This window comes from Crocodylus porosus, unplaced genomic scaffold (genome assembly GCF_001723895.1).
Source record: "Crocodylus porosus isolate Cpor-Errol unplaced genomic scaffold, CroPor_comp1, whole genome shotgun sequence".
Taxonomy (NCBI): Eukaryota; Metazoa; Chordata; order Crocodylia; family Crocodylidae; genus Crocodylus; species Crocodylus porosus.
This window is the reverse complement of record NW_017728906.1, coordinates 46072644-46091794: the sequence shown is the minus strand read 5'-3', so window position 1 is coordinate 46091794 and position 19151 is coordinate 46072644. Positions and strand designations below refer to the sequence as shown.

Below are 19151 nucleotides of genomic sequence, written 5' to 3'. Positions count from 1 at the left end.
TAATTCCATTTTGTGAAAGTATTTGGAAAAAAGCTTTGTTTTCATTCCAGTCTTGAGCAATACCAAATTTCTAGAAGTCACTAGAACATAATTCCATTTCATAGCAACCCTTGGGCTAGGGACAGAAGTTATGCTTAAACTGGTATAAGTGATCAGAAACAAGTTCATATTTGTAACAACAGAAGTTCAATGCGCATAAACCACTTTCAAAATGGCTAAGACCAGTTTAAAATAAACCTGGATGGATGTAGTATCAGACTTAACTGATTTAGGTTAAATCAGTTTACTGAACTTCTGTTCCAGATCCCCTACAGATTCAAGTTAACTCACAGTCCCCTAGCATCCCAGGATGTTTTGCACCTATCCCACAAACCTCGCAAGGCTAGCTTTGGCCCAAGTTGTCTGCTCCAGCTGAGCAGGGAGGCATGTTCTAGCACCCCCTTGGCTTCTGACCTAAGCCACTGCAGGCATTTAGCGGCATTTCTGGAATCAAAAGTGAATGTCTGTCCACTTGTTTATTGGTTCAATCTACACAGTTTAGACTAACCTGCAAAGACTGAACTGATTCAGCCTCGGGCTTTTTGACTGTCTGTACGTATATAGCCTTGTGGTTTCAAAACTTGTTTCCATCCTACATAGATAGAAACAAAAGCTTTTCAACTTTTTCACAAAAATGAATTAATGTTATGTTCTAAAGGTCAGGTTTCTTAAGTGGAGAAGAGTGACCAGTGAATCCAATCTGAATGTCAGAAATCTTCCAAAAAAAAAAAAAAAAAAAAACATCCAAACCAATCTCTCAACAATCATAGGCCTCCAATAAAATACCACATTTTGATTTTAAAAATATCCTCAAACATGTTCTGACAAGCTCCAGTTACTAAATAAAGCAAGTAAACACAATAATGCAAGCCAAATCTTCCTCAAAGTTTAGAAAGTCTGAAGTTTCTAATTTTGATTCCCAGTAGGGTTCACTCTGGATATATCTTTTAATAAGCCACATAGTATTCTGCACTTAGCTACTACAAACAATGGGCTCATCAGAAATGGCTAGAGCAGACAAATCTCTGCAATGGATTCACTATTTCTTTTCAGCATATTACCCTGCCTTATCTTTTTTAATGTCCACTTCAAGCCAATGGAGGGGATTCAAAGATGCCAATATTTAAAATGTCATTATTAGGCAGACAAACACCTTTGTTCTCCTTCATGTCTGATACCACATCACAAACTATCCTGCTGCTTTGAGAGCAGCATCATGGATGAAAAGTAACTGGCTGAAGAAATTCACAAGAATGATACAATGCTGGTTGGAAGAGGGAAACATCTGGAAGATGTAATTTCCATCATCTTGTCTTCCACTGAAGGATTTTACCCTCAGTGGAATTCCTGTTCTCTATTCTCTGTTAGATTTCTGAATTAATGGCCTTTTCAGCATGCTAAAAAAAATACCTATTCTCCCAGACTTTGAAGTCTAGTGAGGTAAAAGTGAGAGAACAGATAGTGTTTTGAATAAGTGGTGATTTCCTGTTATTTCCCTTGGTTAGTTGTGTTGAACATCAGGATTGCAACAAAACCACAGTACTTTTGTATAATTTGGGCTGTGTTATAAATATTTTGTTGAGGGCACCTGGAAACAATGATAAGCAGTTATGCTTTATAGAAAATTAAATAAATGGTAAATAAATAAAGAAAAAAAAATCAGATTGAGTGGCTCATGGCAGACAAGTCTCGTTATAATTTTGAGAAGTGACCTACATGTCAGTCAAACTGCAAAAAAAGAACAACAAACACTAATTAAATATTTTTCAATATCAGACAGTCTTTAAAGGAAAATAGAGTATTTGACACAATACTAGGCCAAATAAGCATTTGACATTGTACTAAGGAGGATAAAGTTCTCTTAATTCTCATGCTCAGGATATTAAATTGTAGTCAGAAAAGAGATCTCCCTAGGTACAGCAATGCACCATTTTGATGATGTACTGTGGTGAACGTATGTTTTTCTCTGAAATAGATGACATTTTCCAGTGTCATACAAAAGACAGACCTTTGCTTTATACTAGCATGACACTTCTTAAAGCAGGGGCTTGCAAAATTCAGCCCATGGGCAAGATCCAGCCCACCAGGCAATTTCATCCAGCCCTCAGACGCCCACCAATTAATTGTACCCCACCCAGCCCCATACCCTTCGCTACCACCCTTGTGCATGGGTGGGCCCCAGCCTGGCCAGCATGCACAGCTACTGGGCAGGGCTGCTGCTGCCACTGCTGCAGCCATCAGGGGACCTGCTGCGCTTCCCCAACCTCCAGCAGCTCCTCCTCATGTCCCTGCTGCAGCACTCACTTCAAGCAGCAGGTAGGGAAGCTGCAGCTAAGTGGAAGCATGGAGCATGGAGCATGAAGCATGGGGCTGCGTGGAGCATGGAGGCTGCGCCCAGTGGGATGGTGGGAGCTCAGAGCTCAGGTAGGCGGGATGTGGGTGTGTGAGGTTTGTAGGGTGTAAGGGGGGTGGGAAAGTATGGGAACACCCTCACACACACACCTTCCATGGTGCACAGCCCCTGCCACAGAGGGGCCCTCAGCAGGCAGAGGGCCCTCAGGGCGCTCATGGCCTGCACAGGTGCAGTAGCCTGCAGCTCCAGCCAGTTCCAGGAGCTGCATGTGGAGGCAAGAAGCAGAGCCAAGCTGGCCTGCCTCTTGCGCGGGACTGATGGGCAGCTCCCAGGACTCATTTACCACCAGGGGGAAGCCCTGCACGATGGAGCTGGCTGCCTTCCCTGCTCACATGTGCAGCTCCCAGGACTCCGCTGCATCTGGGGGTAGGGAGAGGGGAAGGCAGCCAGCTCCATCACACGAGGCTTCTTCCCAGGGGCACACGAGTCCTGAGACTTGCATGTGAGCCCCAAGCCATAGAAGTGAACTGGCTCTACTCCTTGCCGCCATGCACAGCTCCTGGAACTGGTTGGAGCCACACACTGCCAGGTGGCAGTGCCCATGCAGGCCATGAGTGTCCCAAGGGCCCATCGCCTGCTGCTGTTGTGGCAGCACCATATGGGGGACACATGTGGGGATTCCCCAGAACCCCCCAAACCCCACACCCTGCCACTCACCCCCAAATATACCCACAGCCACACCCTCCCACAACCCCCCCAACATCCTATACGCACACCCAACCCCTAATCACCCACCAACCCACACACCATACACGACTAAGACTTTATTTTTGAGCTATTATGCAATCATCTCTATATGCACTATGCAAACACAAATAAATCAGGACTAAAATATTTTTAAAGTAAAATTAAAATATGTTATTGTAGATGTTTGACTTTTAGTATGATTTGGGGTTTTTCCAGTTCCAAGATGGCAATGCCCCCACAAAAAGAATACTTCTGGGGGCAAGGGGAGGGACTTCCAGTGGCAAAGATCAGGGGTTGGGACTTATGGTCCGAAGATGGTGACCAGGGGGCAGGGCACTTGTCAATGGGCAGGGCTACTGTTGCAGCCCTCAACAGAACTCATTAAGCAGCCCTCCAGCCAAAATACTAGCCAACTGCCTGTCAAGAATGATTGGGTAGGGGGGATAGAGGGGGACTGGGATGGGGTGCGGCCACCTAACGCCCCATGCTGCCGCTCTTCTGCTTCTTGTAGGGACCAGGTTGGGGAAGCCGAAGAAAGTGAAGACGAACAGAAAAGATTCTCTTTATTATAGGTATTGATTTTATTCTGAACTATCTGCTTCACCAAAGGCACTTCTTTCTGAATTATCTCATCAAAGATAACTCAAGTCTCATGAATTCCCTATGGTGCTTCTGCACAAATGCATGACTACAGACTTAAGACGATATTTTGGCTTTAGCCTTCCTCTTACCATTTCACTGCATTTGTACTGCAGAAAGGGGGAGCTCACATCCGTTTCCTATCCAGAAACTGAGGTGAACCGATTTCTCATAAAGGACAAAGGAACTCCAACCTCAAAAAAGGACAACATTCCTAGAACTAAAGATGCCCAATATGCTATATTCATTGAGATGCAGGACATCACCTATGCCCAGATCTTTATTCCTTGTACAGGCAAAACTCCAAATAAGGTTCATGAGAATTTGGCTTGTGAAGGGACTTCAGAACTGGAAACTAAGCAGGAAAGAAACAGCGTTGTAGGAAAAGTGTGCATACCACATGAAGACCATCTTGCACTACTTGTCCATTTTAGACCTATAAGCCTGTCATGATTGAGGAAAGTGTGTTTTTGTGGTAATAAGCCTCTGATACTTGGATAAAATCTGCCCATTCATATTCATTTTACGTTGTATTATATAGTTTGACACTGATGTCAAAGGGCTTCTAAAGAAAGGCACAGATATGCCACCTTTTCACTTTTTGTATTGTAACATAAGCATATTATATATTTTAAGTTAATCATGTGTTCAAAAACAGACAAAAGGTGTGGGCATTTAATTTCTCTTTCCTTATTCCCCTATAGCACCAGAAGTGCTACAAATGCACATGTGAACATGACCTAAAAGTGATTCTATTTCACCCTCTTGAAGTCTCTGAAAAATCACTAATGTATCTACTTTTCTAACATACCATCATCTGACCTTCAGACCGAGTCATAAAAAAATAGCAAAACCTAGGAGGACCCACCCATCTTCTGCAGAGACAGAAGATTGGTGGAAGAGGATTTCACTTAGTTGTCAAAGTCCACTTAGGTATCTAATAGGTAGAACAGACTCAGCCCTTGTCCATTTCATGGACCTATAAACATTATTCTAGTTTATGGCACTACATAAATATTAAAAAATGATTTGCTCTCATTTTAAGAGATGGTCTGCATTGTATACAGCTTCTTTGCTTTAGCTAGCAGTTATCACCTTAGCTAAACCATACAAATCCTGAAGACGCTGATTCTAATTCCAACAAAAAAATTGCTGATTCATAGTTATACATATTTGTAGGCATGTAGTGCCCTCTGCTGAATTTCACCGTGTGTATCATATCAACTGTCTTCCTTGCTTAAAAATCTTAACAACAGCACTCATTTTAGGTGCTGATATAATAAGAGATATGGTATGAGAGAGAGAGAGAGGACAGAGAAAAACCAGACAGCCACATATAGAATCCAATTACAGTTGAAGCTTTGTTATCCCCCATTCCCAGGGATGCCAGATGCTGGATAACAAAATATGCCGGTTAATTGAGCGGCCCCAGCCACCACTTCTCCCACCGTGTCTGGGGCATCCCTCCACCCCTCTCGTGGGCCCCACGGTACAGGGAAGCAGGCCCTACATGGCCTGTTATGCCCCCGGGCCATGGGGGCTCGGCAGCACAGGCTGCTTTGCCCTGGGCCATGGGGGCTCGGAGAAACCAGAAGTGCCACAGTGGGCACTTCCGGTTTCACTTTATCTTACAAGCCAGCATGCCGGTTAGCGGAGCATGCCAGCTTGCAAGATGCCAGATAGCACAGCTTTTACTGTATTTATCAAAAATATAACTTTTTCAATTGCAGCACTCTGACTTAATCTCTTTGTGCAAATACAACTCTTAGCATAAAGGCGTGCTGGGTAGCAAACCAGTCCAAATGACACCTCCTGCTGGAACAGACAGTAAGAGCTACTTATAAAATAGTAACAGTGTTATTAAAGAATTCTGTTTCCTTATTAAAGGGTGGAAAAAGGGGATCATTGATAATAATTTTAAAAAAGGAGGGCTACAAGTGTGCCATTTTCCCTTTGTTGTTGTTCTCTATTGATGCAATCACTAATAGTGCAAAAGTAGATTCATTTGTGTAACTGGAGATGCATATTATTTCTGTAGTAAAAAAATCACTGAAGTCACAAAGATATGCATTTAAAGTTAGAAAATGCCTGAAGAATTTCGAGTTACCTGACCATGTGCTATTGGATACAGTGATCTATGGCTCTCAGAATGCTTTGTGAAGGATTATGTGCAGGAGTATCTCCATTTTAAATGCAGCATAGCCAAGCACAGAGACTTGGAGCATTCATTTGGACAGGCAGTGGAAGTAGGAGGATAAAACTTGGGTCTAACATATTATACACTTCAGTTTCACTCCCTATTCTGACATCAACTGGCCTTGTGCATAAACTGTCTTAGAGCCTCAGCCATGTTGTCTCTAAACCGTGCTGGAGTGGGTGAGTGTAAGAGACTGCCTCCAAGGGTAGGAATATGACGCCTTGCTCTATAAAAAAAGATTTTCAAATGCACAAAATTATTAATACATATTAGCAAAAGAGGTTACTAGACTTCTGTTTTCCTGGCTCTCAGACCTGCAAGCTTTTCATTTTGTTCAAGCGGGCACTTCTGACATTGGGATTAGTTTATCCCAGCTAAAATTGAGATAGAGCATATTCAATCATATTAATTAAGAGGCGGGCAAAATGCCGCCCCTGGCTGCCTGTCATGCGGCCCTCGACGGCTTGCCAAAACTCAGTAAGTGGCCCTCCGTCCAAAATAATTGCCTGCCCCTGCATTAATTGCATACGTAGAAGTGCCCAGTATGTGCCTTTCAATACTTGAATAAAAATGCTCACAGCATTCATGCCACTGGATATATTTTGTGTTTTATTCCATAAAAGTCTTTGTATTTTTAATTACATCTACTTTTCAGAGAGAGAGGAAGGGTGGGGAGGAAAAAGGTAGAAAAGGGGTAAAAAAAGTTCCAGTTTGGAGACCTCCCTCAGTTAGACTCTCTGGTCTCTTATAACAAAATAGACTTCCCTATACCCTGTCAAAACCAAAACATGTAATATCATTTAAAAAAATAATACAGAATTTCAAGACCACTAAATATTTCTCAGGACACTCCAGGCCTGAAACATTTTCCTAGACACTCAGACATTATCTGGCTAGAAGTAATCCCAAATGTCAGATAAGCTCCAAAAGGCACATATGAAACCCAATGGAATCAAGCAGCTGTTCCCATGTGTAACAGGCATGCATCTAGTCTGTTATCTAGTCTGTTCCTGTAAACTTCAATCATCATTATCATAAGGAAAAAAACATCAGTTATTATAATCAAATCTGCTTTGCTCGAAATAGGCTGGATTCAAGAATTTTGAGTAGCAGTACAGCTGCTTAGCCTTATCTCCTAGGAAACAGACCCTGTGATCTGAGAGGATTCAGACTTAGAAGGGTTCCTTTCATTCAATTGCCAATATGAATGAATAAGAAATACCCATTTCCCAGTTAACTTGTCTTCTTCTTTCCATTCACAGCACTGATGCCAGAATCGAGAAAATCTCACTGATACTTAGCATCTCTCAAACTGAAGGGACAAGTGATCAAGTGTGCATACTTTGACTTTTGTGTGTTTTTTTCACACGGCTTAGCACCTTTTATTCAGCTATCATACAACTGATTATTATTTTCCTCAGTTAAAAAATAATCTACATATGCATGTAGTCCTTTCAGCTTTTGCCAAATGGCTAGTGCTGGAAAGGGAATCATCCATTTTATTCATAGGCAGGCCTAGTAAAGCTATCAACTTCCCACATATCCCCATCAATGTCTGCTATCATATTTACAACATGGAGAAAGTCATATTCGGACAGGGCAGAAAATATTTTAGTCTCTTGAACTGTTCAGTCCTAGTGTAAAATTGTGCATTAAATTCCTAAAAACTATACAAATGTCAATATTATGGTCCTGATGCTTCTACTGGATTTGCCAAAAATCAAAAATGACATCAACCGTTCAGTGGCTTGCCTGGAATCTGCGCTGTGACACTGAAACATTTCTTTCCACAAAAAGACTCATAGCACCTGACAAAGTAGGCCGTCAACTATGAAAGCATATGTCTCTGAACCAGTTAGTCTCTAAGGTGTCACTCTGCCCTGTTTTCACATTAACATGACTGCCTACCTCTTTCTACAAAAGGCATAACAGCAGTCCATTATGAAAAATCCAAGAGAGGATCTTGCCAGTTGTGGCCAGTAGAAAAGTACCACTGTAGTTATTACTGCTGCATTTCTTCCCAGAATCCCACAGTATAGCCACTAGCCTCATGGTACAAGCAGGCACTCCTCTAAAGATGTGGGTGACCTGGTAGATCAGGAGTTTGAACCTGGGTCTTCCAGATCTTGACTGCGTGGATCTCACTCATAACCAATCAGTAAAGCAATTGGGTGAGGAGGGGGAAAAAAAACACAAGCTATGATTATTTTTTGGTCGCTTAACTCTGATAGCAACTAAGATTCTCATATATTCTGGTTTAATTAAAATTCATTCAGAGAAAGAAGAGATATAAAAGAAAAATGGAAGCAATTTCATCAAGTCATTTAAAATCCATTTAAGCTGTTATAGTCTAAGCTTTGCTAAGAGAAGCTGTCATTAATTTTTGTAAAGGAGGTCAAAGACTTAAATAAATCTTATATTTTAACACAAATGCATGTATCACTATACCACAGAAGTAAGAAACACCACTAAATCATATACCTTCAGATACAACATTTACGTACCCTGCTGCTAATTAAATCGCCATAAAATAGTGGCATCTTATCATTTATTCATGAACAAGACCACAGCAAATCATATTTTAATAACCAACATCAGTTCCACCGTAGTACTGAAAATGAATGACAGCCAGAGAACTATAAAGATTTTCTACACAGATCTGATACAGGTCAGTATGCAATCTGTTCGCATTTATACAGGCTTGGGGTTTCATTTAAACCTACTATGTAGACAAGGGCAAACATTCACTTTCTAACAACAGAACATGACTTCAGAGACATGCTAGGCATTTTGGCACACTTAGAATTCCTCCTAGGTATTCTCAGTAGATGCACTGTATTCACCACTGTAAAAACTGTGGCAGCCTTGAAGAGCATGAGGCCTATGACCCCACCAACATCTGGACAACCTCTTGGCAAATGCCTGGGTGGGGAAAACGTTTATCTCGCTATTATTAGATACTTAATTCTTGCAAAGACGCTAGGAAGGAACAAGAACTACATTTGTTAAAAAAGACACCTTCCTAGGGGATTCTTCTTATTCTACTAATAATTCTCCATGAATCTGGTTATGGCAAATCCTAGCCATAGTTTGGCTCTCAGTATTTTGAAAACTCTAGTAAGAAGTTGTCAACTTTTACTGCTTGAGGAAATGTCTGTAAAGTACAATATGTTTTACTGTAAGACAGGCAGGCAGACGGAGAACTAGATAATATCTTCAATGGTTATTGCTTGGTACTTTCAGAGCACCAGTCACTCTATGCAATAAGTTGGTCAAACATCGAAGTCAAAGGTCTGTCTGAACCTAACAGCTTAACATAACTGAGGGACACTAGCTTTTGAAGCCAACAGCACAAAAGGGAACAATGTTGAGCTGCTTTAAGTTCCCCAGCCTGAATGACTGATCAGGGCTGTGTCCCCAAAAGCAAGGTAGCGCAGTTGTGGTGGGGAAAAAGGCAGTGGCACAAATTTGGACCACTGCTTTTTGCCCTGGCATACGTCCCTGTATGTGGGGTTAGTGCAGGGAAAAATCCTCCAGGTGGGGTAGGGGAAGCTGGGGCAGCACATGGGAGTGTGGAGGGGTCTCCTGTGTGCTCAGCAGTGGACCCGGAAGTACATGAGGTCCACTTCCAGGTCCGCCACTGAGCATGCAGGGCCCCCCCCCACCATCCACCCCACCATCTCAGTGTTCACAAGCCATGCCTGGTACCTCTAAGTACACAGAAAAAAAAAATATAAAGCTGTGTTTATGGTTGAATCAGAGGCTTCCGATTCGATCTGGAGAGATCAATGGGTCTCCTGATTAAATTCTGCTTCAGAGATTTGGCCGCCAAATCGGGCTGAGTCTTCTACGAATTGAATCAGCAACTGAAGCTTTGCACAGCCCTACTGCTCTGCCCTGGCTCAAACTGCTGCTCAAATTGCTCCAGAGTTTATGATGTTGCATTAATTTCACATGTAGATGCACCCATTGCGTGCAAGAAAAGTGTGTGCTTTTTAAAAACTTAGAGGAACACGAGTTTCAAATAAATAAAATGTTCCCATATACAACTTTTATTCAACACTCCCACTTTCATTCAGTCTCCTACTCCCAAAGACAGTGCTCTTGACAAATCAGTTCCTATTTTACACATGAAAAAATATGCAGGTATGTTTTAAATGCTAACAGCTACTCAATTACACAGACATCGATAACAGGATTAAAGCAAATTTGAAACAGAAGACAAATGAAATAATAAGCAAGTCTGTTGATAAGTACATCAAGAAAGAGGTAATCCCACATCTACAATTATATTTCAAATAATTTCTTTTAAGAGACATTGTTAAAAAGCTTAATTCCTATATTTGATCTACCTCAAAGAGTGATACAATCAAGTGGGGAATGTTCAACTGGATGACAAATCAGTATTTTTTCCCTTGTTTTTCAAATCCAAAAACAACCACTTTGCCAAAATGAATAAAAGCTGATGGCCAAGGTGGGCATGATTGCTTCCCTAAAGCTAGGCTTTTCCATCCACATTTTGGCACCTAAATAAAATGGCCTGATATTAAGAATTGTTCAGCATCCACATATCTAGTCAATAGGAGCTGTGCCTTTGAAATATCAGGCAACTTTATCTACATAAATAAGGATTTAGAAGCCTAGCTTTAGGTGTGCTGCTTAACATTTGTGGAATATTTATTGCTTTTGCTGGCTTTTTGCAGCACTTAAACTACCAAACAGTATTCCCAGAGTTGGACAGTTTTTGCCAGAGAGGTTGGTGAATCAGTAATTAACCAAATAGAAACGAACCATTTTATTCTCCTTTTGAAGCCCAGGAGAAAGGATACTTAGTAAATGGAAAAAGCATAAAATGGAAGGCAAAAAATACTATTTTAATGGAGATATAAGACATACAAGTGAAATGGAAAAAAATCCTGATATAGAAGTTGGTATTCAAAGAAGATTAAAGGGAGAAAAACCAGAATTCAGTCTAGATTGCAGAGCCTAATTGACCAAGACCCACCCAGAGATAAACAAAATGTATTCCTTTTATTTTGTAGTACAAAAGAAGCTGCATCCATCACCTGAAATAGAAAGCCAGTAAAATGAATTTAATTAACTTTGAAGGGCTTCATTTTTTCTCCCTCAGGTATACATAGAAGCAGCAGCTTAATTGAATGGATGTTTGGTAGAATATTGGGAGGCGTATCAACATCTTCAGGTTTCATCTGCTTTAAGTGTCACATTCTACAGAATTTAATTAGAATTGACTTGAGCTACAAAGGTTTTGGTCAGTATTAGGATTCAAATACACTGAGAGCAGAGAGACCCTTGAGCCTTTTGGAGTCTAGCTTACAGGGGAGAACTTCAAAAAAATTTTAAAATGCCATCTAGATTTCAGACAGCACACAAAATGTATTGCCCATTTGTATTTAGACTTGTAATACTTTTGTTGATTCTGGAACAATATCGACGGAAGATTTGGGGGGTCATGGATGAGATCTGCAAAGAGTATATTCAGAAAATGTGTAATTTAGAACTAAAAACCCTCCCTTCTGTGGAAATGCAATATTGATACACATTTTGACCAAAGAAGGATGTTCTCTGGGGTAACACAGGGCACAAAGAATCAAACTCTGGACTCTTTTACCAACTGTCTTATGTCAAACTTCAGACAAGTCATTTGGGAGCATGCTACATGACCAGGGTATTCTTCTCCTCAGGCAATCAGAGCCTTATTTATTCTGCATTTCATGCAGGGAAACTAATCCTTAATTTGCAGACTTTATTTCACTAGAACAAATTCTTCAGAAGTGGTCATGGACAAATGTGAGACCGCCCTCCAGGCATGATTTTCAAGGATGCTGGAAATCTACAGTTTCCATTAACTTTGGTGAAAGCTGTATGCACTCATAATATCTGCCTGGGGTTGGCCACCTAAAAACTGAAGTACCTAGAATAAATAACTAGATAAAATGGTTGGCCTTGCCATTTTGATATACTATGCAAGTAAAGTATCATTATTACATTAAACCTAGTTTAATATGTCAGCTAGCAGGACATGTTTCTATTAAGTAGCAGGACATACGTATAGTATTTTGCATAATTTCTTTAGTAGTGATTCAATCTTTTGCGGAAACATTGGGGATAACATACCTAAATCAGTGCAATGTCCCTGGAGAAATGAAAAAGATGTACCTTGAAATCTGCAGCAATGTTTCAGATATGGATCCTGTCTTACCTTGACATGGTGAATAAGATGTTCTACTTCATTCACTTTATACGTCTGTAATCCTAGTTCTTTGGACAACCGCAGAACACGATTTTGTGTTGGTCCCACATATGCTCCTCCAAGGTCCACATATTTAACTTGCTTATTCTGGTTTATCAAAAGACAGAAAAAAAAGATAAGTAGTTTCTCAATATATTGTAAGATAATATTACTTTTAAACAGAGAGAGTTTTCTGGGGGGCGGGGGGAAAGGGAGGGAGAGAGAGAGACAGTGTGCGTGTGTACACACGCATATAATCCAGGGGTTAGCAACCTTTCAGCAATGTTGGCCCAAATCAATACACCTCAGTCCAAAAGCAGGCTGCCACTTACAACCCAGCTATAAGCACTCCCTCTCCACCACTGCTGAACTACCACCCCCAGCACTGAATGCTGCCAACAGCCCAGCTCCACGGGCCAACTCTAAAAATTATATGACAGGTCAGGTTTCTCCTGCAGGTTGTAGACTGCTGACCTCTGACAGAGAGATGAAAAATCCGCATGCTATTCTCTTTAGCAAGCTCTTGCTAACATCTCGCTAGCATCTCTCCAAGGAATAGTGGCTTTGCCCCACATGTAATCCTCTTTTCCTTTCACATGTCCCAGGGGAAAGGGAAGGGAAGGATTGATGGCTTCACAGATCTCATAAAAATTCTGTGTCTGCATAGAAACTCCACATTCTCCCTGCCTCTGATTTTGTATTGCAAAGCACATTCATGCCTACCACTGCCTGGAATCCCAACCTCCAGTATTCAGAAGAAATCAGTGCAATATTTCATACGAGATATTTAGGTCTGTGGCTTCAGAGATAATTACCCTTGCAGTGAAAGTTCTTCCTCCAACCCTGTCCCGGGCTTCCAACACAATGACATTCAGCCCAGACTCAGCCAGCAATTTGGCTGCTGACAGACCTAGAGGACAAATGAGAAATAAATATTTAACATTCTTAGTAAATACTAATTCTGCATGAGGTATTCTGTAGCCTTGCATACTTCAGGAGTTAGTAACAGGCATCGTGAATTTAGGATAAAGAGCTCTTCAGGGAAACAAAGAACCTCAAAAAATAACTGAAGACAAGTATAAAACAAGAGTTAATGATCAGATTTTCATAATTACTGTGTGCTGTCACTGACTTTATCAGGGTAGTATATATTTTCAGCCCCTCCGAAATATGGCTGAACATATCTTCAGCAATAAAGAGTGTTATCTTGTTGTGTAAGGAATAATATGTGTGTGTGTGTTGTTCCCATCCATTGAGTTGCATGTATATACAACATATATACATACATACACACACACACACATATACACACACACATATACACATATACATACATATACACATACACATATACACACACATATTTATATATAAAAACATACAACACAGTAATACAGTGGTATATATAATCTTACACTATGCAACATATTTATTATTACATTGTATAATAAACATACAATATACATATATACAGCTCATTGCATGGGAGGAAAACTGCTCTGTTCAAAAATTTAAGCAAAAGTCTCCCCACCTTAACAAAAAGATAAAAAAGGAATGAAGCTTTTCCTAGGCTTGTTCTAATTTTGGAGGTTTCAATAAAGCCTCTGCTCTGTTTCCTCCTTTTCAAGTCTGAGGACATTAGTATTTGGGTGACAGTAATACAAATTAAGACATGAGCACATTTCTGGCTCCAAAGAGCCTACAATCCAGCTGAAGACTGGGCAGAACATGTGGCAGAAAGTGAGAGGAAAAAAAAGGGCTTTAATAATCAAGAATACATGGTTTCAGGCTTCATCCCTTTGCTTTATATTTAGGAACTTCCTCTTTCTTTGGGCACCAGCAGGGCAAGCAGTGGGCACATCTACACAAGATGTTAACTGGGCAGTAGCCTAATGATACTGCTCAGTAGCACGTCACAGCACAAACAGTGCTAATTTGCTATTGCATGGTATTATTAGGCTAGTGCACAGTAGCATAGCTAAAACGGCATTCATCGGCACTACTGTGCAGTAACTCCATTTACCACTCATTAATTTAGTATTTGATTATACAAGTACAAAATTTAATGTGCAGCAGCCGCTGTGCATTAATGAACATGTAGACATACCCAGTGTGAATACAGGAGGCTCTCTGCTCTTATTTCTAGCACCCAAAAGCCTCAGAAATCAAGGAGAACAATTTCAAGGAAAGCTGAACTACTTTGGTTACTCTACAAAGTGTAAATCTACCCTGCCTTCTATTTGACTTCAGACTAACATGGCTAATACATATCACTAACAGAGCAAAACTAAATAAAATACTAAATGGGAAGTTTATAAAATGGCTATTCCCCTTTTATATAACTGAATTAAGAACTGAAAGATATTAATCCCACCAACAACAACTATTATAATAATAATATCATTATCATTATCATGATGTGGCAGTGTGGTCTAAGTGGCTGAAGCATTGGGCTGAGACTCAGAATATTTGGGTTTTATCTTGCTGGGTGACTTTAGACAAGTCATGTCCCCATTCTGTGCTTCAGCTTCTTCACCTGTGATATGGGGAAAGTGCTGCCGTTACCACTGGGAAAACACTTTGAGATCTACTGATATAAATGCTGGGTATTATGTAATAACATTTCGTTTTATATACTAAGTAGTTTCTTAAGGTTACTGCAGCTTTTCAGTTAAGTAAATGATTCTCCAAGAGTTTCTACCAAAACTGTTAAATTTGACCTTCCTCATAAAAGTAGCAACCTGCCAAGAGACAGCATATTGTGAAAGACAAAAATATTCAATGTGTGCAAATATCGTCCAGAACTTCAAACCGTTTCCATCCACAGATTGATTTCAGAAGGGAATGTAGGCAATAACACTCTAAACAAACACCGATTAGCACACAGAAGAAATGCAGTGTCCTTCAAAAGATCAGTAAACTTTGTTAAAACAAGAATCAATTCTATCATCAATCATTTATGAAAATGACCATACTAATCAGGAAGGCAGGTCCATTTGCCTATCATGCTGACAGGCATGGTCTTCTTGTTTGTCCTGTGTTCTCTCCATCCATTCGCTGCAACCTTCTGTTTACTCTCCCCTTATATTTTGATTGTAAACTCTTTGTGGCTAATGCTAAATTTTGGCAAGCATTTGTATGGCTTTCCAAGTTCTCCCACCCAAGTATTAGGAAGGCTGAGGACTCTGTAGTTTTCAAAATCATATGAGAGCAGGGGCAGTCAGTCTGCATGGCTGCTCAGATTGCATACAACCAATTACTATTAGTATTTCAGTTACACCTCTAAGAATCTACTCAAATAACTGACTGAAAATACTACATAAAATAATTATTACCCAACTTTTATATAGTACTTGTGACGGTTCAGCCAAGATAAAGGTGGCCTGGACAGGCCCTGTGGGGGGCAACTAGGAAGTTAGCAGGGAGGAACGACAGGTTACTAGAGCCCAGTGGAGAGATCCAGGAAATGTATTCCAAAACGTAAGGAGAGGTCAAGAGCCAGGGGTCAGAGAACCAGTGCCAGGTTCCAGTGAAAATCCACAATCACGATCAAGGAAGCCAAGCCAGGTCAGGATGCCAGGAAAACCAGAGAGAGCACAATCAGCACTTAGTTTCAGGAAATATCCAAGATCAGGGTCAGGAAAAACCAAAGCCAGGACATAAGTCAGAAGAACCAGGGAAAGTTACACCAGGCTTGCCAAAACAGACTGAAGCTGTGTGAAGGCATACCTGCAACCTCAGGCTGTGGGTATGTTTAAAAGGGGTGAGTTGTGTTTTCAGCAGCCAATCCAGTTGCAGAGAACTGGGTCAGCCACATCAGCGAGTGATCGGGGCAAGTGTGGTACATCACGTGCTTGGCTCAGCCAGGTCTGCTTGATGATCAGACTCCTTGACAGTACTTTCCATCAGTAGGTCTCAAAGTACTTTTAAGGTCAATTTCCCAATTTTCCCAATGAAGTTTGTATGGTGCAAGGGTGGCTAACCTGCAACATAAGTGCCACAAGTGGCACAGGCAGCCTCTGTGTGGCACATGGCTGAACATGAAGGAGACAGGCAGCACAGTAGCAGATCACGCAAGAAGCAGAAAGCAAAGGAGTAGGTTGGGTAGTAAGCAAGGACAGGGAGCAGAAAGCAGAGAAGATCAGGCAGAGGAAAGGGATGGGAGTGGCACTCAGGGAAGGCATGGGGCTAACCTGTGGCATGACTACCAAAAGCCTGGTATCCACTGGTATAGGGTCAACTACACAGGGGGCGAATCTGAATGAGACACTACATCACCATAGTGAGCATCAACGGGCATGAACTCTGACACCGCTACTACTGCACAGTAGGGTTGGAAACAACCCGTGCAGAGCCAGGACCGCACTGTACAGGTGGTTACTGCATAGTCATTTAGTACTTGCTAAAGTCCTTGCCTTAGCAAGTACTAAATGACTGAGCAGTAACAACTGAGCAGTTGGGTGCATGTGTAGATGCACCCAGAGGAATATAATCAACGTTATCTGCAAAATGGGAGATTGACCTTAAAAGTACCTTAAGATCTACTGATGGAAAGTACTATATAAAAGCTGGGTATTAAGTATTTTATGCAGTATTTCCAAACAATTATACCGAGTGGGTTCTTAAAGGTGTTACTGACCTATTAACAGTAATTGGTTTATATAGTCTGAGCAGCCATGCCACACTAAATGTCCTTAGCTTAGTTAATCTAAATGCCCCTGCTTTCATATGATCTTGACTGCTAAGCAGTCCTCAGACTAGTTAATACTTGGGTGGGAAAACTTAGAAAGCCAGATAGCTGCAGATACAAGCCATGCAGTTGCAGTTGGATACTTGGTGAATACAAAACAACAGAAACTAAGGGTGCATACAAGCATTACATTTAGATCACCCTAACAAAGCTCAGAGTGATTTAAATGGTCGGGTGTAGAGTCCGCAGGGCTTAAGTCATGCTAAAAATGGTGTGCCCGATGCCAAAATTAGATGTTGGCAGTCAAGAACTAACTTTATATCAGCATGAGGTAACCCAACCTAACATGGGTTAACCCATCCTACTGAATGCTTGCACAGGTCCCCAGTACAGCTCTGGGGCTGGGGAAACCCCTGTCACTCTCTGAAGCCCCAGGGCTATGCTATCTTTACCCCCTCCACTCTGACCAGGCTAGTTTATCCCACTCCTCCAAACACACTGCTGGACCAGGCAACCCCAGGCAGACCAACCACCCCCTCCCCCTGCCTTGGATCTGCCAACAAACCCCGGTCCCCGATGCCTCCAGACCTCCGCCACTCCCTCCCACAGGCTCACTTGCCTCCAGCTGCCCACACAAACAGTTGTGTGCAGTGGATCCCAACCCTGATGCAGGCAGCTCAAAGCAGGTTGCCTAACCTGAGCTTTCCAAACGCTTGTGAGCACCCTAAATGAGCATCAAGGCTGTCTTCAGCCCCATTGCTGCTGAGGAGCTGTTGGATGGGGATAAAAGGAAACTGGATGCTGCAATGAAACCTTAGAGCCTACAGGTACAAGAGACAAAGCAGTCGGAAAACCAGTGACAGAAATAAATTAGCACACTGCTGACAGACCAAATGTTGTGAACTACCTTTTTTTCTGGGGGAGGCCTGTTTACGAAAGATATAACAAATTATAATAAACCTGTTCCTGGGCACCACTCAGAATTAAGCCCACTGTTTGAACTTAGGGATAAATATTTCAGCTCACATAAATGGAGTAGACAAGAAGCAGGAAGCCAGTGAAATGAAGTCTGGGAAAATCTCTTCTGTAACATGTGAAATATTGTCATCTTTTTAAAAAAAGGTTTCAATCCAGCTCCTTACTGTCATTTTTTTCTACAATTGCAAACCAGAATCAATTCCTTTAACATGGTCTAAGCTGTTAAGTATTAGACACACAACAGGCCAGCATAAAAGAACATATCTAAAATGTGACAAATGCCTGTGTCATTCAGATTTCCCCTCTAATGTACTTTGTAGCAAAGCGGTATTTTTTTCTCCAGAAAAACTTCTATGTATTCACAGTCCATGGAAAGAACAGTGCAGAATTCACCAATGGAATTTAAAAACAAAAATGTAAGCTATCTTTTGTCACTAGTCCAGAATGCAGTCAGTCAGTAGTGTCTCTGTTGCAGAATTGCTTACTTCGAGAGTAAAACTATTGAGCAGTGGTGTTCAACCTCTCGCCTGTGGGCCGAATCCCACCCACAGAGCCACGTTATCTGACCCAGAGGACTTCCTACAGGTCCGGAAATTTGGCAGCAGGAAAAAAAAGGCAGCATTAATTGCTACCCCCTGCTGCCAAATTTCCAGCCCAGTAGGCCACATGACAAAGCCACATTAGGCCAGTTCCTGGTAGGTCTGGTATGCAGGATCACTCCCTGGAAAAATCCAACATGAAGGATTGAGCTAATGCACAGGATCCAATGTGTGGACCAGCCACACACCACTCCTGCCTGCAGGGCCCAAAGATAAATGAGCACTGCTGCTGTAGGGAATTATATCTATAGCTAATACATGTAATAGTAAAAACATACAGAGCATTTCAGCAACAGCACAATATACTTCACTATGATTCCTCCAAAAAGGTCAATAACTAGAAAATTAATATAAATAACAAAAAGGAAAGATGATATGTCTTATTTGAAGCTGCATAGCAGACTGAGGATAAAGTTGTGCTTAGATCAGGTTAAACAAGGCGAAAGCAGCAAGCCTTCATAAGTTACTATGGAAACCTGCTATCAAAATGCACGCACTTAAAGATACAAGGATGAGACTGCCTTCCAAAGGCTTTTACAGTGAGATTCTGGGCCACAGAAATTATTTCTCCATCATATAGTAATTTGCAGTCAAATGACTGTATTTTAACTGAAATGTCAGTACTCATACCAATTATTTAAATCTCAAATCTGAGG

General features: G+C 41.3%; 1 protein-coding gene across 1 annotated transcript in view; it reads right to left on the bottom strand.

Annotated features, from left to right (window-relative positions):
- LOC109305898 (amine oxidase [flavin-containing] B-like) overlaps positions 1-19151 on the bottom strand; it is a 91144-nt gene that overhangs the window by 40112 nt on the left and 31881 nt on the right. The window contains exons 2-3 of the mRNA XM_019529066.1: positions 13044-13138; positions 12199-12336 (exon numbers count right to left, since the gene is read on the bottom strand). Of these exons, the coding sequence (XP_019384611.1) occupies positions 12199-12336; positions 13044-13138 (233 nt within the window). The remainder of the gene's footprint in view (positions 1-12198; positions 12337-13043; positions 13139-19151) is intronic.